The 24,295-nt window shown below is 46.4% G+C and overlaps 1 protein-coding gene across 5 annotated transcripts in view; it reads right to left on the reverse strand.

Moving 5' to 3' along the window:
- Positions 1-22,691, reverse strand: part of FAM174B (family with sequence similarity 174 member B) — a 65,240-nt gene extending 42,549 nt beyond the window's left edge. For 3 of the 5 annotated variants that reach the window (XR_001889050.1, XM_017891368.1, XM_017891367.1), the window contains exon 1: positions 22,157-22,691. Coding sequence is in view for 3 of the 5 variants with exons in the window: in XM_017891368.1 (XP_017746857.1) it covers positions 22,157-22,683 (527 nt within the window). In the remaining 2 variants the exon portion in view is untranslated. The remainder of the gene's footprint in view (positions 1-22,156) is intronic. The other 2 variants (XR_001889051.1, XM_017891369.1) reach the window with 1 other exon arrangement.
- Positions 22,692-24,295: the final 1,604 nt, after the last annotated feature.

Raw genomic sequence — 24,295 nt, forward strand, 5'->3', positions numbered from 1 at the left:
CTCTCTCTCTCTCTCTCTCTCTCCCTCTCTCTCTGTCTCTCTCTGTCTCTCTCTCTCTCTCTTTCCCTCCCTCCTCTCTCTCTCTATCTCTCCACACACACACACACACATACACACACACACACCCCCTATTGATTCTGTTTCCCTGAAGAATCCAAATACAAAAGGCTATTAGCAAGAGTCCTCATGTATGCTTCAAATGCCAGTTTTGACATAATGAGCTGAAGAAATTACATTTCAAACAACTCTCTGAAACACAACTCTCTTTACAAAAGAAGAGCAATTTCTGCTGTTTCCACTGCTGGGTGTGTTAATAGGGATAAAACTGAGACTTCTGAGAAGTTTAAAGACATTGAGACACGTTCCCAGCTGAGGTGCACCGGCTGTGTTGACAAGGGTCTCTGTGGATGGTGGGCAGGAAACCTCACAGTGTATAAATGGAGTTGGGGGTACAGGGACAGGGCAGTGGGAGTGGGGGTGCGGGAAATCTTCACACCTTTTTTTTTTTTTTTTTTTTTTTTGAGACAGAGTCTCACTCTGTAGCACAGGCTGGAGTACAGTGGCACAATCTTGGCTAACTGCAACCTCCACCTCCGAGGTTCAAGCAATTCTCCCTGCCTCAGCCTCTGGAGCAGCTGGGATTACAGGCACCTGACACCATGCCCGGCTAATGTTTGGATTTTTAGTAGAGATGGGATTTCGCCATGTAGGCCAAACTGGTCTGAAACTCCTGACCTCAGGTGATCTGCTGCCTCGGCCTCCCAAAGTGCTGGGATTACAGGCATGAGCCACCATGCCCAGCACATTTCTCAAATTAAAAGAACTCTTCCTTTACTAACTGTGCACCAGTCAGAAGCCGGGAAATTTAGGAACAGAGCCAATCAGCATTTTCCACATACCTTGAGATCCACAAGCCTGTCTGAAGAGTGGGCTCACAGAACAGTGCAGTTCTGCCTCAGAGAGAGAGAACATGAGGAAATGGGAAAATAAAGTGCATTCGAAGCCTAAAAAACCTAATCAAGTCTGGCTCTTCTTCTCTAAGTGTAGATTCTTTAACATGTCTTTTTAAATAATAGTCCATAAGGCTGGACACAGTGGCTCATCACGCCTGTAGTCCCTGCTACTTGGGAGGCTGAGGCAGAAGAATCACTTGAACCCAGTAGACGGAGGTTGCAGCAAGTCGAGATCTCGCCACCACACTCCAGCCTGGGTGACAGAGTGAGAGCCTGACTCAAAATAATAATAATAGTCCCTAAAAGTTGAATTTTTCCTGGGTGCCAGCCAAGCAATTTAAATTTGTGATCAAATGCAAAACATCTAAAGCACCCTGCAAGGCACGTGCTGCTGGTATCCCTGTCTTACAACTGAGGAGACTGAGGCTCAGGGAAGTCGACTTACCCATAGCCATGTAGCTAATTAATGGCAGAGCCAGGGTTTGAAGCAAGCAGTCCAGTGACCAGAAGACTTGCAGTGGGGCCTCCTTCCCACATGGCTGAGTGAAAGTGCCACACAACTACCCATGGTCTGAAATGTGCTGCGGAGATAGGCTGCATGGGGCTTGCGAGTATAGACTATGGAAGCAACTCAGGAAAATCACAGGGCATAGTGAGCACATATGACCCTTTAGAGGGCCAGGGGGTGCTCCAGCTCAGACCTCCCCAATAGGTGGCCTTGAGCCATCCCTGGCATGCCCTGCTCTGTCACTCCCACTCACTTATACAAGAGCCCCACTCCACGTGACACCAGACTTCGCGGCCACTTGACTTCAGCACTAGAAAACTCTTTGCCCTCCCTCATCACACTTTCTGGAACATGTCACTTTGCACAGCTCACATTTTCATATTCCACACTGATCTGGACACACTTCTAATAAACCCTTTCTAAACTGTGACTCCCGCAGGAGGTGTGCTGGTTTGCAGCCAGCCCACAACCACTTCCTCCCTCCTTTTGGCATCTATATCCTCTGTGCCCTGGGTGAAGCCCCCTCCCACATGGGCCTGGCCACACCGCCAGTTCCAGGAGTGGACGTGAGCCTGGAGCCTGAGCCAATCCAGGTATTGCCATCACCAGACCATGGCAATGGCAGGGGAGCAGGGCAGTGGGGAGGGGCAGGCACGACCAACCCGAGCCAATGACCCTCTGCTGTGAAGGCTGGAACAGGGGAGATGGGTGCCCCTCCCACTAGCCTTGAGGCCCAGATGACATAAGCCATCATGCCACCATCTAGAAACAGAAAATAAAGGCAATATGGTGGAGGGCAGATTGGAAGGAGAGAGACCAAGTCCTAAATTGACTACTAAGCCAGCTCTCCTTAAAAACTACAAACTTAGGCCGGGCACGGTGGCTCAAGCCTGTAATCCCAGCACTTTGGGAGGCCGAGACGGGCGGATCACGAGGTCAGGAGATCGAGACCATCCTGGCCAACACGGTGAAACCCCGTCTCTACTAAATATACAAAAAATTAGCCGGGCGATGTGGCAGGCGCCTGTAGTCCCAGCTACTCGGGAGGCTGAGGCAGGAGAACTGCGTAAACCCGGGAGGCGGAGCTTGCAGTGAACCGAGATCGCGCCACTGCACTCCAGCCTGGGCGACAGAGCAAAGACTCCGTCTCAATAAAAAAAAAAAAAAAACTACAAACTCTCTTTTTCACCAAAGCCAGCTGGGGCTGGGTTTTCTGTCACACATAACCTAGCAAACCTTAACTGCCTCGAGGTCTCAGGGAAGGCACTGCATGAAGGGAAACCACCACTGTAATCACAACACCTTCTTGGGGCTTTTTCCATATTTTAATAGTTAGCCTTCCACATGTAAGTATAATTTTCCTATATCCTCAAGCCTGTTTAAGCCCCAGGACTCTGCCCCTTATAGAAACAATGAACCATACACACAGAAGCAGAGTGATTTTTTGGCTTAGGGCTACCTATGAGCAGGCTTTCAATGAGGACAAACATCCGGCGACCGCGCCTCCCAGAACTGCCATGAGCCTGAGGTGAAGGCAGAGACTACATGGCTGTGATGAAGCTGAAGTCCCCTGGGTCCCTTTGCGGGCAGTGGGCCAACCGTGGGAACAGGACCCTCATCTTACCCAGAGACACACGCAGCTCAAGGACAAAGCGCCTGGTTCTAGAAAGAGCCCAGGTTTGCAATCAGACTTGGGTTTGCAGCCTGGTGCCCCCACGTCACAAGCCTGTCCCCTCAGCTGTGTACTGGGTGGTGTTGGGGGCCAGTGAGACGGCAGCCTACGAGGGCAGCCCAGCTAGCACTCCCCATCGAAAAAGGAACTTCGGGAAATAAAGAAGTGAAAAGACACTGCTGGCCCATCTTCCACAGCGGGAATCTTTCTTTTCTGAGACAGGCTATTATTAACCAGGAGGCTTCAACCTGGTTGAGATGTAAAGTCATTTTATTAATAAATAAATGTCCACACTGTCTTCACAGGAACAGGCAAGGCCAGGTAATTTCTAGAAGAGATAAAGCAATGTTCCATCCAAACCAAAACTCATTTCTAACAAGAGAGAGGAGAGGTTCAAAACTACTTTAGTCTGAAATATAATCCTGAAGCCAGAGGGTTTGTTTACTCAACGGACTGTTCACCAGCTGCTCAGAAACAGGTTTCGTGTGAGTGCTCATACATCCCACTTATACAAACAATGAGGCCGAGGGAGGACACCAGCCCCCAGCAGGCCACAGGGGGCGAGGCCTGCCTTCCTCGCCCTTCCCCACAAAGAAAACAAAACAGGACTAAACCCTTTAGACTCAATTCAGTTTTGAGTGTGACAGTCAGAGCCACCGACTCAAAGTGCAGAGACTGAGGTTCAGTGCTCAGCCCTGCAATTCCCTTGCTGGTGTGCTTCTGAGCAAGCCTCTCATCATGAACCCGAATTTCTTCATCCATTTCTACTTCCTAGCAGGTGTGGTCCAGATTCTGATGACAGAGCCTCTAACACCTCTTGTTCTACTTACTCCAAGGGGCCACAGGCTTTCTCACTTCTCCTGAGGCCATTCCAGGACATCCCAACCAGGCTGGGTTTTCTCCTTCTTCTGAATCCTGCAGCCCCTCTTCATAGGCACATCCCTGCCACTGGGCACCATCTACACATGACCTCCAGGCACGCAGGCCCCTCCTGCGTCATCCACAGCACTGTGGATGTACCAGCAGGCAGTGTGAGACGGCAACCCTGAGCGCCAGGTAATGCACATGTGATCTCATCACAGCCTCCAGCCAGTGAGGCAAGAAGAGCTCCCATTATCAAAGCAAGGAAACCAAGGCCAAAAGACACTGAGTGACCTGCCCCAGGAAGCAAGCAGGGCTCAAATCCAGGTCCATCACACTCCACAACATGAGCCCTTCACACTCCAGCAAGAGGGTAGGAACTCACCTCGGACCTCTGGATGTGCCCCAACCCTACGACTCAGCACTCAACAGACACTTCTCAGGACCCAGAGGTGCCCCTGCAAGTTCTTTTGGTTGCCAGCCAGCTCCTGTGATGACCAAAAGCAACCAAAACAAGCTTGTGTCAACAGAAGGAGGGCACGCTGTGCCTCCGACTAGGAAGTTTCAGTCTCATGAAGATTTCAAGCCATCTAAATTAATCTGCAAGCTTAGGGAAATGCAGTAAGATACCAACGAATTTCTGCTGAGGATCTATATGAGCTGATTCCAAAATTCATGGAGATGGGAGAAGCAGCAAGAATGGAATAGCCAGGAAAATTCTGTAAAGGAGTTAGACAGTAAAACATGCTGTAAAACTACAATAACTGAACACAGCGTGATATGGTTTGAAACTGTGTCCCCATCCAAATCTCATGTTGAACTCTAATCCCCAGTGCTGGAAGTGGGGCCTGGTGGAAGGTGACTGGATCATGGGGGTGGGCCTTCATTAATGGTTTAGCACCATTCTCTTCGTGTTGTTCTTATGATAGTGAGTGCCTGAGAGATCTGGCGGTTTAAAAGTGGGTGATACCTCCCACTTTGCTCTTTGTCTTGCTCCTGCTCCCACCATGTGAGTGTCTACTCCCCCTTTGCCTTCCACCATGATTGGAAGCTTCCTGAGGCCTCCCCAGAAGCAGAAGCTGCCATGCTTCCTGTACAGCATGCAGAACCATTAGACAATTAAAACTCTTTTCTTTATAAATTACCCAGTCTCAGGTATTTCTTCATAGCAATGCAAGAACAGATTAATACACAGTGGCTTCCCACATTAACAATCAGATGCTATAGCAGAATAGGAAGTCCAGAAATACACCCAAATACACACTGGAATCTAGTATAGGATAAAGATGGCATTTCAAATGAGTGAGAAAAAGGTAATTCATTCAATACTTTGTTGATAACCACCCATATCTCATGCTTTATATCAGAATAAATTAGATAGATCAGACTTAAATGTAGAAAATAAAACCATAAAAGTACTAGAAGAAAACATGGGAGAACTCCAAAATCCGTTTTTTAAAAAGGATGATAAATGTAAACACATAAAAATGTCTTAAAGTCAAGGCAAATAGGCCGGGAGCAGTGGCTCACACTTGTAATCCCAGCACTTTGGGAGGCCGAGGTGGGCAGATCACCTGAGGTCAGGAGGAGTTCGAGACCAGCCCAGCTAACACGGTAAAACCCCATCTCTACTAAAAATACAAAAATTAGCTGGGCATGGTGGTGGGCGGCTGTAATCCCAGCTACTTCGGAGGCTGAGGCAAGAGAATTGCTTGAGCACAGGAGGCAGAGGTTGCAGTGAGTGGAGACTGTGCCACTGCACACCAGCCTGGGTGACAGAGTGAGACTCCATCTCAAACAAACAAACAAACAAACAAAAGTCAAAGTAAATGATATACTGGGAGAACTATTTCCAACTCATTACAAATTTTGGTTTTGTTTTTTGGTTTTGGTGGGTTTTTTTTTTTTTTTTAAGACAGAGTCTCACTCTGTTACCCAGGCAGGAGTACAGTGGCACGATTTTGGCTCACTGCAACCTCTGCCTCCAAGGTTAAAGTGATTCTCCTGCCTCAGCCTCCCAAGTAGCTGGGATTACAGGCACGCACCATCACACTCAGCTAAGTTTTGTATTTTTAGTAGAGATGGGGTTTCACCATGTTGGCCAGGCTGGTTTTGACTCCAGACCTCAAGTGATCCACCCACCTCAGCCTCCCAAAGTGCTGGGATTACAGGCATGAGCCATGGCACCTGGCTAACTCACTATAAATGTTTTAAAATTTAATCTCCTTAATATATATATAGTCCCTACAAACCAATAAAAAAGATCAATAATCTAATTGAAAAATTGGTAAAGAACATAACACAGGCAGTTCACACACACACAGACACACACACACAGACACATACACACAAACCCAAATGGTTCCGCATTCTTAACTATGAAAAATTGTCCAATCTCACTTTCAATAAGAGAAATGTAATTTTGATCTTCACAGAGATTCAGTTTTTCACCTATTAATTTAGCAAAAATAGAACTGTCTGAAAACACACTGTTGGCAAGGATGTAGAGAAACACTCTCTCATTACTTGTTTGTGGACATGTAAATTGTTACAACACATACAGAGAGCAGTGTGACAATATCCATCAGTTACAAAAGATATAGCCCTTAACCAGCAATTCCATTTCTAGGAATTTGTCCTATGTGGTGGGAAGTCAGGGACCCTGAACAGAGGGACGGCTGAAGCCATGGCAGAAGAACATAAATTGTGAAGATTTCATGGACATTTATTAGTTCCCCAAATTAATACTTTTATAATTTCTGACGCCTGTCTTTACTGCAATCTCTGAACATAAATTGTGAAGATTTCATGGACACTTATCACTTCCCCCAATCAATACCCTTGTGATTTCTATGCCTGTTTTACTTTATCTCTTAATCCCATCAATCTTCGAGGCTGAGGAGGATGTATGTCGCCTCGGACCTGTGATGATTGCGTTAACTACACAATCGTTTGTAGGCATGGTGTTTGAACAATATGAATCTGGCACCTTGAAAAGAACAGGAATAACAGCATGTCGAACAAGGGAGATAACCTTAAACTCTGACTGCAGGTGAGCCAGGTGGAACAGAGCCATATTTCTCTTCTTTCAAAAGCAAATAGGAGAAATATCACTGAATTCTTTTTCTCAGCAAGGGACATCCCTGAGAAACAGAATGCGTCCCTGAGGGGAGGCCTCTGAAATGGCCACTTTGGGGGGTGGCTGTCTTTTATGGTCAAAGCCAAAGGGATGAAATAAGCCCCGGTCTCCTATAGTTCTCCCAGGCTTATTAGGATGAGGAAATTTCCGCCTAATAAATTTTGGTCAGACTGGTTGTCTGCTCTCAAACCCTGTCTCCTGATAAGATGTTATCAAAGACAATGCGTGCCCAAAACTTCATTAGCAATTTTAATTTTGCCCCATCGTCCTGTGGTCCTGTGATCTCACCCTGCCTCCATTTGCTTTGTGATATTTTATTACCTTGCGAAGCATGTGATCTCTGTGACCCACACCCTATTTGTGCACTCCCTCCCCTTTTTAAAGTCGCTAATAAAAACTTGCTGGTTTTATGGCTCAGGGAGCATCACGGAACCTGCTGACATGTGATGTCTCCCCCAGACACCCAGCTTTAAAATCTCTCTCTTTTGTACTCTTTCCCTTTATTTCTCAGACCAGCTGATGCTTAGGGAAATAGAAAAGAACCCACGTTGAATATTGGGGGTGGGGTTTCCCCCAATAGTCCTACAGGTATGTTTCCACATGTGTGAAATGACACCTACATGTCCATTAACAGGAGATTGATTAAACAAATTATGTTACATCCATATAATGAACACTAAGCACCTACATAAACGAATGAAGAGCTTTTTATAGCCTGACAAGGAATAACCATCCAGACACACAAGATATTTTTATAAAGCAAGATGACAAGCATAGTGTATGTGTAAGAGATAGAAAAGATATCCACATGCAAAAGAATAAAGTTGGACCCCTACAAATCATGTAAAAAAATTAACTCACACCATATACAAAAATTACCTCAAAATGGAGTTTCCATAAAAGTACGTAAGACTTATATGTAAGAGCTAAATTTATAGAAAAAAATAGCATAGGCCGGGTACGGTGGCTCAAACCTGTAATCCCAGCACTTTGGGAGGCCGAGACGGGCGGATCACGAGGTCAGGAGATCGAGACCATCCTGGCTAACACAGTGAAACCCCGTCTCCACTAAAAATACAAAAAACTAGCTGGGCGAGGTGGTGGGCACCTGTAGTCCCAGCTACTCGGGAGGCTGAGGCAGGAGAATGGCGTAAACCCGGGAGGCGGAGCTTGCAGTGAGCTGAGATCCGGCCACTGCACTCCAGCCTGGGCGACAGAGCCAGACTCCGTCTCAAAAAAAAAAAAAAGAAAAAAATAGCATAAACCTTTGTGACACTGGATTAGACAATGGCTTATTAAATATGACACCAGAAGCAAAAGCAACAAAGGAAAAACTACATAAATTGGACTCATCAAAATTTAAAACTTTTGTGCTTCAAAAGATATAATCAAGAAAGTGAAAAGACACCCCCATAGAATGGAAGGAATCACTTGCAAACTATACATCTGATCAAAGTATTTGTATGTAGAATATATAAAGAACTCTTACCCATCAATAATAAAAAGACAAATAACCCAATGTAAAATGGGCAAAAGACCTGAATAGACAGTTCTTGAAATAAGATTTACAAATGCACAATACACAAATGCAAACAAGGTCAACATCACTAGCCATCAGTGTATTGCAAATTAAACCACAACAAGATACCACTTTACGCCCCCTAGGATGGCTATAAGCAAAAAGACAGACAATAACAAATGTTGGTGAGGATATAAGAAATCATAACCCTTATACACTTCTAGTGAGATGTAAACTAGTACAGTAATTTGGAAAACCATTTGGCAGTTTGTCAAAAGGTTAAACATGGAGTTATCACACGACCCAGAAATTCCACTCCTAGGTATATTCCCAAGAGCCATCAAAATATATGTCCACACAAAAACTCATACACTTGTTCAGAGCAGCATTATTCACAATAGCCCCCAAAAGGAAATAACTTAAATATCTGATTTGGTTTGGCTGTGTCCCCACCCAAAGCTCATCTTGAATTATAGTTTCCATAATCCCCATGTGTTATGAGAGGGACCTTGTGGGAGGTGATTAGATTATGGGGGTGGTTCCCCCATGCTGTTCCCATGATAGTGAGTTCGCATGAGATTTGATGGTTTTATAAGGGGATTTTCCCCACTCCGCTCTACACTTCTCTCTCCTGCCACCATGAGAGGACATGTTTGCTTCCCCTTCTGCCATGATTATAAGTTTCCTGAGGCCTCCCCTGCCATGCAGAACTGTGAGGCAATCAAACCTCTTTCCTTCTTAAATTACCCAGTCTCAGGCAGTTCTTTATAGCAGCTCCTGAGAACAGGCTAGTACAATATCTATCTATTGATGGATGGGTAAATAAAAGATGGTATACCCATTCGATGGAATACTATATGGCAATAAAAAGAAATGATACATGCTACACATAGATGAACCCTGAAAACATCATACTAAATAAAAGAAGCTATTCACAAAAGACCACACATTGTATGGCCCCATGTATATGAAAGACCAGAATAGGGAAATCTATACACATAAAGAAAATTCAGAGATGCATAGGGATTAACTACTATGGATTCACGGTTTCAGTCTGGAGTGATGAATGTATTCTAAAATTGATTTCAGTGATAGATGCACAACTTTGTAAATATACTAAAAACCATTGAGTTGGACACTTTATTTTTTTTAGGGAGATGGAGTCTGGCTATGCTGACCAGGCTGGTCCAAACTCCTGGCATCAAGCAATCCTCCCATCTTGGCCCCCAAAGTGCCAGGATTATAGGCATGAGCCACCATGCCTGGCCGGGTTGGACACTTTAAATGAGTGAATATGGTGTATAAGTTATATCTCACTAAAGTCATTATAAGAAATAGGGAAGGAGTGTGTGTGTGTGTGTGTGTGTGTGTGTGTGTGTGTATGCATGTATATATTACATTCACTTGCTTCTACATTTATAAAATCTCCCTGGAAAGATTTGACAAGAAATTGACAACATAAAGTGAAGAAAATTGTGTGGCTAAAGAGTAGAATGCTTTTTGCTATATCCTCTTTTGTTCTTTGTGAATTTTGAACCATGTGAACATATGACCTATTTTAAAACCAAGTAAATAAATAAAATTCAATATAAATGATTAAAATAAATTTGAAATGGACTAAGTCTATGTCAGCTGCCCCTCTGGCAGGCAACCCTTTCCCCAGAGCCCACCCATGGCCACCTCCGTGTGGCTTTACCCGGCTCTACTGGTGACTTCAGAACCCAAAATCAGTGACTCAAACCTTTCCTCCACCTTGGCTGTTTCCATTTTTAAGCCCACTGAAGTAGTTCTGTAGCCCAAGGACCAGCATTCTGCCAAAACTATATTACTTGTCAACAAACAGCAAATGTGAACTCTGACATTTGGAAAAAGCAATCAAGAAAATGAAAATGGATCGTGGGAGAGGAAGACTGAAGCACATAGGTGCTGCCAGTGTAGACAGGAGGACTAGCAGGCGACCCTGAGCCAGGCAGTCCCTCTGATGCTCTGAGGACACAGACCTGCCTCGCTTTTACCCTCTGAGCTCTACGCTGTACCTCCTCCTCAGGACACAAGAAGTAACAAAGCTTCCCTTAGAAAACCAGCTACCCTTGAAGAAATGAAGAACATGACTCAGAACCCACTCTTCAGCCCTAGCCTCTGCCCCACCCTCTAAGGAAGCAGGTGTTGGAGGCCCCTGAACAATCAACAGGCTAGCCAGGGTCTTGCCACCATGGCCTGCCACCAAAACACATTCCCAATAACCAGCCTACCTCCCTTTCTGCCCTGGGCACAGCCCTCTGAGTGCCACCCGACACCTTCCACCTAGAGCATTTTTGACAAGCCACTAAGAGGCAAACACCAGTGTGATAGAAATCTCATCTTATTCCACTGCAGATGGGCCACTTCAGACAAACAATAAGTCACACGAGGCAAAAGTATTTTCCTATAGTGCAGCAAGATCCTCCAGATCTTCAGAAGCCAAGCTCCAACACAATCCAGCTCCGGCAGATCCCTCCCCAACACAGAGGCTAGGGAGACCTTGGATGCACCCTCACCTCACCCCTGTCCTGGGGCACCCCCTCCCACCACACTGTAGCCCCTCTGTTCCAGCACCCAGCACCCAGTCACCCAGTCAAGTACCATGGCTCAACATACCAGGTCAATAACTCAAATGCCCCAAGGCCTTGTAGACAAAAGAAACCAGAGCAGCAGGATTGCTGAGACCTAAACAAGGGAACAAACAACAGTGACAAGTGGTGGACAATGCTCTGTCTTCAAGTCAAAAAGGCACAAATAGCGGCACCCTGCCCAGCCTAAGTGGAGTGGCAGCCACCCAGTTCGTGTCCGGCTGCCCCTGGAACAGAGGTCTTGCATTTCCACGTATCCCCTTCTGTCAAAAGAAACAAGAAATCTAGATTTTTATATAAAGGCTCCTAACTTGTAAGTGTTCTCAACTATCTTAGTTTTTAAAACACCGTGCAGACCAAAAAACAAAACAAATGTCTGTGGGCCAGATTTTTCGGCCCCAGGCCATCAGTTTACCATCTCTGACTTGGTTCCCTGACCATGGTTCATTAGGTCCTATGTGCCAAGCATGAGTGATATTTAGTAATTTGGCTCAAAATCATGAGTCCAGAGAGATGTAATGATATGCACGTTCCACCAAATCCTTCCTCATCTCTGTTCACCAACAGTTCAACCATGACTAAGGAATGTTGACCATTATTTATATAACCTAGCTGCTTCCTCTCCCTCCTGGGCACCATCCCATTGGGGTTAGTTAACCAAGTGTTAGCACTGTTGATTGACCCCAGGATGGGCATGCAGCACACTGCACAGATTGTGCCCCTGGGGGCTTATGCTTCATAGAGGATCATCCAGCATGGTCCAGACAAGCCTGAAGAGCTCAATGACAAGTCTTCAGGTTTTCTTCATTACAGTAAAGTGTTTACCCTCCATCTGCTCCCCACCTTGTTTCTCTTTTCCTCTCTCAGTCCCTGAGCGACAGATCCAATGCTTACTCTTCCAAGACAAAAGCAGTACGCATTAAATCTGGCAACAGCAAATGCCCCAAGACCTGTTCCTCCAGCTCTCGGGTGTGTTTGCAAAGGGTTGGTTCTGCTTTGCTTTTATATAAGGTGCCAGGGGAGGGAAGTGAGGTTTAAAGCAGAGAAGGTAGCCTCTAGGGGCAGCTCCATGGAGTTAAGGACAGTGGCAAGATGACTCAGAGGGGCCCTTGGTGGACCCAGGGGACCTGACCACTGCCTGGAAACTCCGAGGTCACAGTACTTTGGGACACATGTCATAAGGGGCCCTTTCAGTACCACTTATCCCTGCAGCCTAGGTAGGGGAGGCGTGGGAATGTCAGTCCTCACCACCCACTCCTTCTAGGCAGATGCTCCCAATGCCCCCTCCATCCAGCCCCAAGACCCAGTTGCATGGCTGGAGTTTTTATGAGTAAGTTTCACCTGTGAGTCCTCTTCTTCCTCACCAAACCTACACCCTTCCCTTTCTGGCCACATCCTTCACAATGCCCCTCTTCTCTGGGCCCTTCAGGACAGTCTAACACGTTCCTCTTTCTCCTCTTCATCCACTCAGGCCTCCAGTCCTCCCACGTGGTCCTTCCAGCACCTTCCACAGGTCTCCTCAGCCATCCTGCACCCCCCACACCAGCCACGTAACTATTCATGCATTCTTGGTAAATCCTTGGTACAATCTAATCTGGACCAACATTTCTACAGAAGCCCTGTGATTACTTCACTCCTGTGTTCAAATCCTCCATTTGCTCCTCTCACCCACTACAAATCCCCAAATCCTCCAGCTAGAATTGACTTCCAAAATCCAGCTGCAATGGGAAGGGTGAACCAGACTCCTCCCCTTCCCCAGCTGCTCATCCTCGGGCAAGACACTTCACCACTTGAGCCTTGGTGGTGAAGTTTTCTCATCTGTGAAATGGGGATGATAAACCAAAATTAAAATTCTAAGCCCCCCGATCACCTGAATGAACCCGTCCTCTCAGGAAGGCTACTGATGGCAATTTGGAATCTCAGCAGTGCCAAAGCTAACCTGAAAAACTAATTCTGGCCATGATGGGAAGGATAGGGGGCCGGACATACCTGATTCTACCCTCCTCCCCTTTGGAATTATTGATAGACCCTTTAAGTCTGACAAGAAACATAATCTATTTTCTCCAAAACCTGCTACCTGGAGGCTTCACCTGCATAATAAAACCTTGGTCTCCACAACCACTTATCTTAACCCAGACATTTCTAAGTCTTTAGACAATAACTTAACTCTTCCAACCAATTGCCAATCAGAAAATCTTTGAATCCACCTATGGCTTGGAAGCCATCCCCACTTCCAGTTGTCCTGCCTTTTCTGGACCAAACCAATGTATATCTTACGTGTATTTGATGTCTCATGTCTCCCTAATATGTATAAAACTAAGCTGTACCCCAACCACCTTGGGCACATGTTCTCAGGATCTCCTGAGGGCTGAGTCATGGGCCAGTGGCCACTCATATTTGGCTCAGAATAAATCTCTTTAAATATTTTACAGAGCTTGACTCTTTTTGTTGACAGGACTGACCTATGCATCACTCATAGGCACGAGGAAAACATATAAAATTACAGAGTCTATTACACAGTAAGGGCTTAATAAATATTAGTTGCCATTATTGTCATCATCATCACATATTTCCAAGTGATCATTTTTCACAAACCCTACCCTCGGCAAAGCTTGCTTCACCCATCTGGTTCTGGAAGAACCTCTTCTTCCTCCCATCCTGCCAAGTGCTAATAGTCCTCCTCCCCCACCATGCCTTCCCAGACCATTCTGGTCCCTGACCAAAGCCACTGTACCCATCCTTTCTCAGTTTACCTAGCACTGCTTTTAATACATGGCTCCCCTGTGGGACTGGATGACTCCTTATCCGCCAAGTAGAATCATTCAAGGCATAAGTCAAAAATAAAATTCTAAGCCCCCCAGCCAGTTGAACAGACCTGGCTGTTCAAACCTGAAAAACTAAATTCCAGGCCTAGACAAGAAAGAAGGTCAGACATGCTGCATTATACCCCTCCCTTTTGGAGTTTAGGCACAAATGACCAGCATCAATAATGAAATAGAGATCATAAGACTGGCAAAACAAGGCTCTTTGTGGCAATAAGATACCAAATTCCAACCTGATTCTGTGTAGCATCACATGACAGATAGCAGGCCCCGAAGGAAATGAAATTTTATCCAAAAATATCTGTGACATAGTTTGAAATGGCCCTGCAAAGCCATCTTTTATGGGGAAATTTTTGCATCTGTAGAGAATCTTCATTAATGCAGCTAAGCCTTTGGTGGATCTAGGAGAGATTAACTAAAAATCTGACACCTTTTAAGGTCTGAAAAGAGACATTTACCATCTATTCTCTCTGAAGCCTGCTACCTAGAGGCTTCATCTACATAACAAGAACCTTGGTCTCCACAACCCCCCTTATCTGAACTCAAGCATTTCTTTCGATTGACTTCAAGTCTTTAGACAAAGCTTAACTCTTTCAACCAACTGCCAATCAAAACCTCTTTGAATCTGCCTATGGCCTATAGGCTTATAGGCCCCACTTCAAGATGCCCTACCTTTCCGGGCTGAACCAAAGTAAACCATCCATATATTGATTCATGTCTTTGCCTGTAACTTCTATCTCCCTAAAATGTATAAAGCCAGGCTGAAACCTGACCACCTCAGGCCCACGTTCTCAGGACCTCTTGATATTGTTCCCCAAGCCAATATGGTCACTCATACAGAGTTTGGGGTTTTTGTCAACAAAGGGCATTATCCTATCCCCTAGATTGAGCTGGATGGTCCTTGACCTCTGATGTGTCCCATGGTACCCCTATGTTCACAGTGGGTGCTAATTAAACACCCTGGGAAGAACACTGTCTACTCAGCCATGTTTTCTCCTAGGTGCTGGGTTCAGTGTTGGGGAGACCTGGCTGGACAGGGCCAAACTCAGCCTACCACATCTTGGAGGCCCAGAAAGGGCCAAGCTGAGCACCTAAGCCCCTAGACTTAAGTCCTATTTTTCCTACAAACTCACTCAGTGACCTCAAGCAACCCTCCCCACTCTGGGCCTCAGTTTTCTCATCTATACAATGAGTGTAGAGCAGTAGGTAGAAGGAGCTCTGAATGCAAAGAAACCCCTACCTGAGAGGCAGGGGTCTGGAGGGGCTCTGCCAGGTCTGCAAGAGCCCTGCCCAAGCACTTTGCCATGGCCCCTCCTCTGTGCCACACCTGCCCATGAGAAAGAGTTTCCTCCTCCCTGCACCCTCAGGTAAATAAATAGCAAGTCTAGATTCCTGGCAGATTGCCCTTAGATTAATTATAGTTTATTTTTTAAGTGAAACCATAATAACATGATCTTAAATTCACGGTTCCAGGATTTCCCTTTGCAAATGGTTAGACCCAAAACCTCAGCCATAAAACTAAAGTACTAACACAACCCATGAAGCCTTCTTTGCTTAAATCCAGGGGCGTTTCCCTCTCTTGACACTCGCCCTACAGGATGCTCTACAGATACTGACATTGGAGTTCCCCTAATCCCCACTGCTTACCCCTAGATGTGCCTGGTGTCTCAAGAAGAACCTGCATTTGCAAAGACACCCATACGCAAAGCCTACATGGTCATGAAAGTCTATGGGTAATGCCAAATAAGTCAGAAGGCTCAGGCTTAAAGAGGGATTTTCTTCCCTTTCCAATTTGATAGAAGGAATCCACGTCAGGTGCCAGGTCCTCACAGGCCTGTTAATGGGGGCAGCCATGAGGCAGCTCCTTCATCAGGAAATTGAGTAGTCAAGGAGGCTCACTTAGGCTAAAGAGTCAGCAATTTCATCTGAAAGAGCCTCAGAAACAGATGCACCTGCCTGATAATTGTGGTCATATGGCTGCATCCTCATTTATGGACAGAAGCAAGACCAAAAGGTTGGGTGTAAATTACATCTGTTTTCAGAATCGCATTTTTCAATACAACAGGACACTTGGCTGCTTAAAGGAGAGCCACAGACTTAGTTGACACACTCTCATTCTAAACATCCAATAGCCCTTGGAAGCATGTACTCTAATTAATGATGAGAAATGGCGCCCAGAAAGGTTCAATAAACTGCCCATATCAGACAACCAGCAGGCCTTGAAGCTGAGATTCTCGGCATCTCTCAACCCTGGCACCCTTGAAATTTGGGGCTGGATAATTATTTGGGTGGGGGTGGAGGTGCTGTTCTGTGTACTGTAGTATGTTTAGCAGCATCTTGGCCTCTACCCACTAGATGCCAGTAGTAAATTCTCCCTATCCCTACAGCCGCTCCCCACCCTGACAACCAAAAATGTCTCCAGATATGACCAAATAACACCAGGGGGCAAAATCCTCCCCAGTTAAGAATCATTTGAGTGATCTTGTTCTCTCCCTATACCATGATGTTTTGGAGAACTGAATCAAGGGCTTGCTCTCTACTCTCTTATTTAAAGAATCTGGATTTTGGCTGTATCCAATTTGCTTAACACTTCTTCACCGTGGCATATAATATCAAACATGAAAGAAGATGAACATTTGTCACTTCTATAGTTTTTTTCCTTCAATTCAAAGCCTTGGGCAAGCAATGAGAAATGACTGACTGATGCTAAACAAGTCCCACATCCTTTCTCAAATCTGAAAATGGGGCTGGACCTTCTAACCATGGCTCCACCCAAAATTCCAATTTATTAAAATAACATTGATGTACTGTTAAGTAAAAAGCAATGACAAAAAAAATGTTTAATGGTAACTTTCCCTAAATGCTAAAAGTATTAAGCTTTTATATTTTCTTTTAAATAACTGCTGTTATTACAAATGTAAATACACACACAACAAAAAATTTAGGAAATACAAGATAAGTAGGACAGTTCTCGTCCTTTTCAAAGACCAGGATTAGTAAAATTAACTAAGCATCTGTGGTTCCAATGTCTTCAGGGCATGGCAGTGTGCACCTTTTCCACTGACAGCTGGGCAATGTCAGACCGTTTAGAATTCAACCTCCCAATCCCTCGGGAAGCACCAAAAAGAACCCTCCTTTCAGATAAGAGGATTTTACAGAGATTTTGAAATAAGAAGTGGCTGGGCATGCAGCCAACAGAGATCTGGGAGAAGTGGAGCCTGCATTGTGGAGATGGAAGACTCTCCAAGACTGGGAAAGGATCCCCAGGATGAAAGGAACATTGTGGTTTCAAGGTGGCAGGGTTTTCCTGACGTGCCCCCACTGTGCTCATGAGACACCAGAGTGTAAAGTCAGATTCCTTCCAGAACTCAGACAATAAAGTGTTCTGAGTGAACGTAGGTGCCAAAAGGTACTGATACCAGCAGTCCTTGGCTTATGTGTGTTGTCCTGAATCCATGCAACATCACCAGATGTTTCCCAATATCAAAAAATTAGGAGAAACACAGCTTTCTACTTCCTAGAGACAGCCTCTTTGCTGATTCCCTTTCAGCTCCCATAAACCTGCCAAGTAGCAGACCCAGGGGGTCCACCACACCAGGTGCCTACAGGACTGCTCTCACACATGTGAAGGTACCTGGCAGAGGGCACTCAGTCTCCAACCAGCTTTCCCTCCTTCCGATTTTGTCTCCTGTCTAAAAATGGTTTGCCTTAATGATGAAATACATTTTAAAAGGTGGACATGATTCTATAGATGGGGAAATCAGATTGATTAAGGAGAACACTTGGAAGAGACAGAGGCTCAACTTTGGTAGAAAATGAAGAAATACAAAACAAAACAATTAATACCAAATTATACCCATCAGATTGGAAAGCATTAGAAAGTCAGACAATACTAAGTGTTGGATATGATGTGAGAATCTGAAAACCCTCAGGCTCTGCAGATGGAAACCTACACTGGTGCCTACTCAAGGAAATCAAGAATGAGCACCCCCCAGGATCCAGAAGCCCCACTCCCAGGTGTACACCCCAGATGCTCTCATACTGGTCCTTAGAAAGACACATCCAAGAATGCAGCCAGGAGGTGAGTATACACATAGGGATACTCAGCATACACACATCATAACTACATGCTTCTGGATTGTAAAAGAATTCAAACTATGCAGAAACGTATCATGAATAATAACAAAATTATAATCATCCACAATCACACAGATTTATTTGCACATTCATCTATACATGTTTATAATTTATTTAAATGAGCTGATACTATACATGTCACTTTGTGACCTGTTTCACACTCAAAAATATATAGCAAGTATTATCTCAATGTCATCATTTTTAACAGCTGCATAATATTCTGCCATAAAGATTACCATAATTTGCTTAACCAATGCCCCATTGTTGGATACTTAGATTATTTAAACCTTTTCACTGTCAAACAGAACTTCTCTGAATATCATTGCAGTTGCATCTTGGCTTTCTCTTCTAATCATTAACATTAGAAGCAAAGAATATACAGTGCAGTGGAAAATGTACATACTTTTCCAAATCTGAAAATGGAATGGAATGGAATGGAATCGCTTGATTAAAAGTATACATCTTTTTCATCAAAATACATATTCTTTGCTTCTAATTTCCTTGGATCCAAATTTTTTCTGTTGTCCGGTAAGGTGACTCCTTCAGCGAAAACAGACAAATAGGCTAGGACTGCCATTTTATAACCAATCATACTTACTACACTCCCTTTTATCTACACCGTACAAATTCCTACCTCGCAGGTATCCAGCATCAATCATGCAGCTAGTCTGGCACATTTTGAGAGACATCAGCAATGTAAAATCCTTGAGAGCTCAACATTCTTTTGCTAAAAATATCTTTATTAAATGCCAGCTTGTGCCTGGAACCACACTAGGTATTAGGGAAACACAGAAGATTAATGCCTAGTCCTGCTCAGAAGAAGTTCAGTGACACTTGACTCTGAAGAGATGGAATTCAAAAATCGAGTGTGCTTTGGAAGCACAGAGGGGCCCTAGCTGCGGAGGCTTCTCAGAGGAGGCAATGGCAATGAGGTCAAACAGCACCAAACTGACCATACAGTCTTAGTGACAGAGGGGACTCTAGGCAGAGGGTTAGAGTGGGACAAGATGCTCAGGCCAGGCAATGCCTCCGGAGAAAATGAAGTCCCCAGAAGTCCAGCAAAGCAGGAGGCGCACTGAGCAGAGCTGAGATGGGGGCTCAAGAGGGAAGCAGCACCCTGGTCTAAAGAGTCAGCCTTGCCCACACATTAAGGAGTTTGTATGCAGGGAGAATTGGCAGGGAGGGGTGGAAGAAGGATGAGACAGGCATTCCTGCAGACGAGAGAGGATGGACTGGAGAGGGACAAGGTTGGAGGCAGGAACCCCAGCTGAAGAGATATGATTGTAATTCAGGTAGAAACAGTGGCAGGTGGAGAAGCTTCACCAGGGAAGTTGGTGTGGGCAGAGGTGAGACAGTCTCTAGGAGACTCAGGTGGTGGAATTTCCAGGACTCAGTGCCTGCATGCTAAGGAGTTGCAGAAGGAGAAAGGAAGGAGGGCCCCCAGCTAGCACAGCAGGCATTTGGTGAACTGACTAACCAAGGTTACAGGGGAGCTTGGGACAAGGGAAAGGCCACAGTACAGATCAAATAGCACAGATGAGGTGCTGGCCCTGCCTTGGCTACACAGACTTGCAGAGTGTTCTAGAATCTAGCAATGACTTATTCCACTTCCTGGGATACAACCTTCTCATCTGCAAAGAAACACATGGGCACTGTGCAACATCAGGGCCCTTCCAAGCTGTAAAATGTTACAAAGTCCCCTCTAGATCAGAATCCGGGGTGGCAGCTGTCCACCTGAAAACTCACCCTAATAAGATTGCCTTCCTGGGAAGACACAGATCATGTCCATAACCAGCTTCTCCTATGAAGTCGTAAACTTCTTTCAACACTCCACACCCAAGCCACTAAAGATCCATCTCTTCCAGGCCAGAGTGCTGGCTTACCCACTCCAACATGAGGTTCACACCCCTCACATCTGGGTGCATGCTGCCTTCTTTTCTCCCCTACTCCTGAGTAATAAACAGCAGACTAGCAAAATAGTTCAAATACCTTCTAAAAAAAAATACACAGCCTTGTGGACTCCATGGCCTATTTTGAGCTAAATGTTTCAAACCTCCAGACTCAGAGCTGCTCTAGGCATTAACCTTCACTCCAACTGAACAATCAGGAAGTACGTAAATGACAATGGCACCTCTGCTGGATGGCAGGCCCGCATCAGGCATGGAGACACAAAGATGAACTGGACTTCCCAATGTCCAGGGCTCTCTGCTGAGTGCTGAAGCCAGTATGGCACGGTTGGACTGAAGGATGAACAGATTAGGGATGAGGAGGTCCGAAAATAGTGACCTCATTCAAATGTCCGGGAAAACTATACAGAGGAAGGAGGATGGGAGCTGGGCCTTGGTGGCTGCACACACTTGTAGAATATAGTTAGGCTAGAAGTGGGAAACCACAGAGCATAAGGAGCAAGTGACAAGGGACTAGGCTCAGAAGCGCTAGTTGATGTCTGCATTGTGGACTGGGGCCAGCTTGCAAGGGCCCCGAATGCCACACCCAGGTATTGTCATACCTAGGTAGGTGCCACAGGGAGCTGCTAGAGTTTGTAAACAGAGGATTGAGGCCAGGGGGTAGAGTGGGAAGAAGACAGGAGTATTTCAACCCAGAGTACATCAAGGAGACCAGCAGAGTGAGGAACGATGTGGCCTGAGACAAGGCAGGGAATGGTGGGGTGAGCGTGGGACCGTACTTCCCCTTTCTCCATTTTCTCAGACCACTGGCATCTAATTCTACATAGAAGGAAACACCTGGACCCAAAGTCACACACAACTGACAGCAAAGCTCAATACATAGACAGCTCCCAACTCTGCCCTTTCCTGGTCTGGTTTCTGCTCCTGCACTGAAAATGCTTCCCAGGAGAGCAAGCCCTGAAGCCCAACTTCCACAGCTGATCAAACACCAAAGCACAGTGTGTAGGCTTGGAAGCAGAGGGAGGCAGCATTGAACAGCTGACACACACACCCAGACTTCCAGGCGGGCAGGCCTCAGTAACACGACAGGTTTGGTTCATTTCCTGCAAAAACAGGATTTCCCAGGCATTAAAGGAAATGTCCTTGCATTCCTCTTACCCCTGTCCACCAGGATGGACAGGGATCAAGGACCTGGGACATCCTTCCTAATTTACCAGACATTTTATCCCTGAACGTGAGCAACCTACAAAAGGCTCTCCAAGATCCCTCGTGCCCCTGTGAATGTTCATCTAATGCAACTTAGGCAGGAGCCTAGGAAAGTCGTCTGCGTACCCCACTAACAGAAAGTAAGGGAGGCCACCAAGGGTCACCAAGAATCCTGAAGCCCAGCTCCAACCCCTGGTGCAAAACACCCCTCCAGTGTAGTCCTGGAGGCAGTTCTCCCACCCCCCACGCTAGAAACTGCTGCTTTCAGTAGCAAAAAAAGAAGAAGAAGAAAGGAGAAGGAGAAGGAGAAGAAGAAAGAAGAAAGAGAAAGAAAAGGTAGGCACGGTGTGAGGGAGCTGCAGATGGTAGAAGGGAGAAGGAGTAGCGAGATTAAAGTTACACAGGTCCGGGTTCATATCCTACCTCCACCACTGAGTTTACTTAGATAAGCCATTTTGCCTCTCTGAAAATGTTTTCCTCATCTGTGAAATGATTATAAAAATAAATTATGGAAAAAGCTGTCAGAATTCGCAGCACTATTGTTAGTGTTCAGCATTAGCAGAAAGCCAACAAATGGAACCAAATATTTATTTTATATATATAGTTAAAGAGAGGAAAGAAAATTCCTAAAACGTGTACCAGGAAAATCCAGACGAGCACACCCCGGCCCCCCACCCACCCTCCCGGGCAGGGCAGGAGGCACAGGTCTGGCTGGGGCGCACCAGGGCACCTGTGCGTGCAGGTGGGGCGGGCGCGCGGCGACAGCAGGTTGGCGATGCCGCCCTGTCGGCCGGCGGGGGAAGGAAGAGGGCGGGAGGCCCACCTGAAGACGCGCAGCAGCAGGCAGGCGATGAGGAGGGTGGTGAAGGCGAACGCCACGATCACGGCCGCCTTGAGGGTGGGTAGGTCGCGGAGGAGGGTGGAAATGCGGGTTACCAAGGCGTCGCCGCTGCTGTTGGAGCTGCCGCTGCCGCCCGCCGCCCCAGACCCAAACCGGGTGGTGTTCCCGGGCCCCGGGCCGGGAGGTGGCCGCGACTCGCGCTCGGGTTCTGGCCGCGGCACGGAGACGGACTCGGCTCTGCTGGCGCGGGCGGCAGGAGCTGCCAGGAGCCCAAGCAGCAGCAGCGGCAGGAGCGGAGCGGCCGGCAGCACCGCGCGCATAGTGCGGTGGGTCGGCACAGGATCCGGCAGGGCGCGTGCGGCTGAGCCCCAGGATCCGCACCAGCACGGAGGCCTGCACCGGGGGATCCTGCGGCGGAGGCGGCTGCGCGGTGCTTGGCAGGAAGCTGCGGCGCCCGGAAGAGCCCGCGCCACCGCCGCCGCCACCACCAACACGTTGCAAGGAGTCATTCGACGGGCCGCGGCCCCACGTGGGCGGGGCAGGCCGCCCAGCCTGGGTCCCGGCTGCGCTCCGCCAGCCCGCGACCCCAATTCCTCGGGACTTGAGATCCCGTGGTGAAGCAGGAACTGCCACGATGACGCTCGTGCTGGCCCTGTGCTGCACGTTTCACGTGTTTTATTTATTTCATTTAATTCTACAACCCCCTTTGAAGACAGGTATTCTGTTATCCACATTTGATAGTCGACTTAGTACCCAAAGAGCCAGCTCACAGTAACCCCGATTGTATCAGACTAAGAATCAAAGACTATGGGACCTAGAAGTAGACTCCCATTTTGCAGATCAAAAACTGAAGCCGACAGTGAAGTGGTTGCCTGATGTCCTATGCGACGCATAATTTCAGTATCTCCCCTAATTTCCCTCTTTCTCAAAAGGAGTTTCTTATTTCCTGCGCCTCTGCTTATGAACCGGACTGGGATGTGAATCTCTGCATTCATACCTTTGCTGTGGAACACCAGTTGGTGTGGTTAATGCCCTCCTGCCTGGCTGAAGTTTCTCCAGGGAATAGTTGGCTTGCTGCCTCTGGTTTGAAACAAAGCTAAATGATGCTTAGGTGAAGAAAGACAATTAAGGAGGTTCTAGTGGGAGGTCCAAAGGTGGGAATTGATGGGGGCACAGAGCCCCTACCTGAAGTACTAGAAGCCATTCCCAGGGCTTCAGGGTTCCCCTTTTACACTGCAGATGGGTCCTGGCAGGAAGCTTTTCAGTGCTGGGTAAACAGTTAAACACACATGACAAGGTCCCAGGGACCTTAAACGGCCCATTTCTGGTCCTGCTGGAAAAAGAGACAAATATAATACAGTGTATTAGTTGTCCATTGCAGCATAACAAATTGCCCTAAAACACAGCAGCTTAAAACAACATGCATTTAGTATCTCACAGTCTGTGGGTCAGGAAACTGACCATAGGCTACCTGGGTCCTCTGCTTCAGGGCCTCTCCCAAAGGTGCAGTCAAGGTGTCAGCTGGGGCTGGGGTCTCCTCTGAAGGCTCAGCTGGGGAAGGATCTGCTTCCAAGCTCAATCAGCATTTTTTGGCCAGATTCAGCCCTGCACTGGCTGTTGAACTGGAGCCTCAGTTCCCCTGGGGCAGTTGGCCAAAGGCTGCCCTCAGTTCCTTGGCATGGGGCCCTTCCAACATAGCAACTTGCTTCATCAAAGTGTGCAAGTCAAGATAGCAATAGAAAGAGTCACCTAGCAAGACAGAAGTCACTGTCTTATGAAACCTCATCACAGAAGTGACATTCTCACACCTTTGTCATATTCTGTTGGTTAGAAGCAAGTCACAGGTTTCATCCACACACAAGCAGAAAGAATTACACAATGGCATGAATATCAGGAAGCAGGGATCATTGGGGCCATCCTAGAAGCTGCCTGCCACATACAGTGTAATTCATTTTGATTTGGGGGGATGGACAACAATCAGATTATCAGAAGCCATCATCCAGAAGGTACTTTTGAAATGCATGTTAAATATGCATTTCATGTTAAATATGCCCCAGTGATAAGAGATATGGATAGATCACATAATTTAGGTCTTTTTTTTTTTTTTTTTTTTTTTTTTTT

This window comes from Rhinopithecus bieti, unplaced genomic scaffold (assembly GCF_001698545.2).
Source record: "Rhinopithecus bieti isolate Rb0 unplaced genomic scaffold, ASM169854v2 scaffold_20798, whole genome shotgun sequence".
NCBI classification, from domain to species: Eukaryota; Metazoa; Chordata; class Mammalia; order Primates; family Cercopithecidae; genus Rhinopithecus; species Rhinopithecus bieti.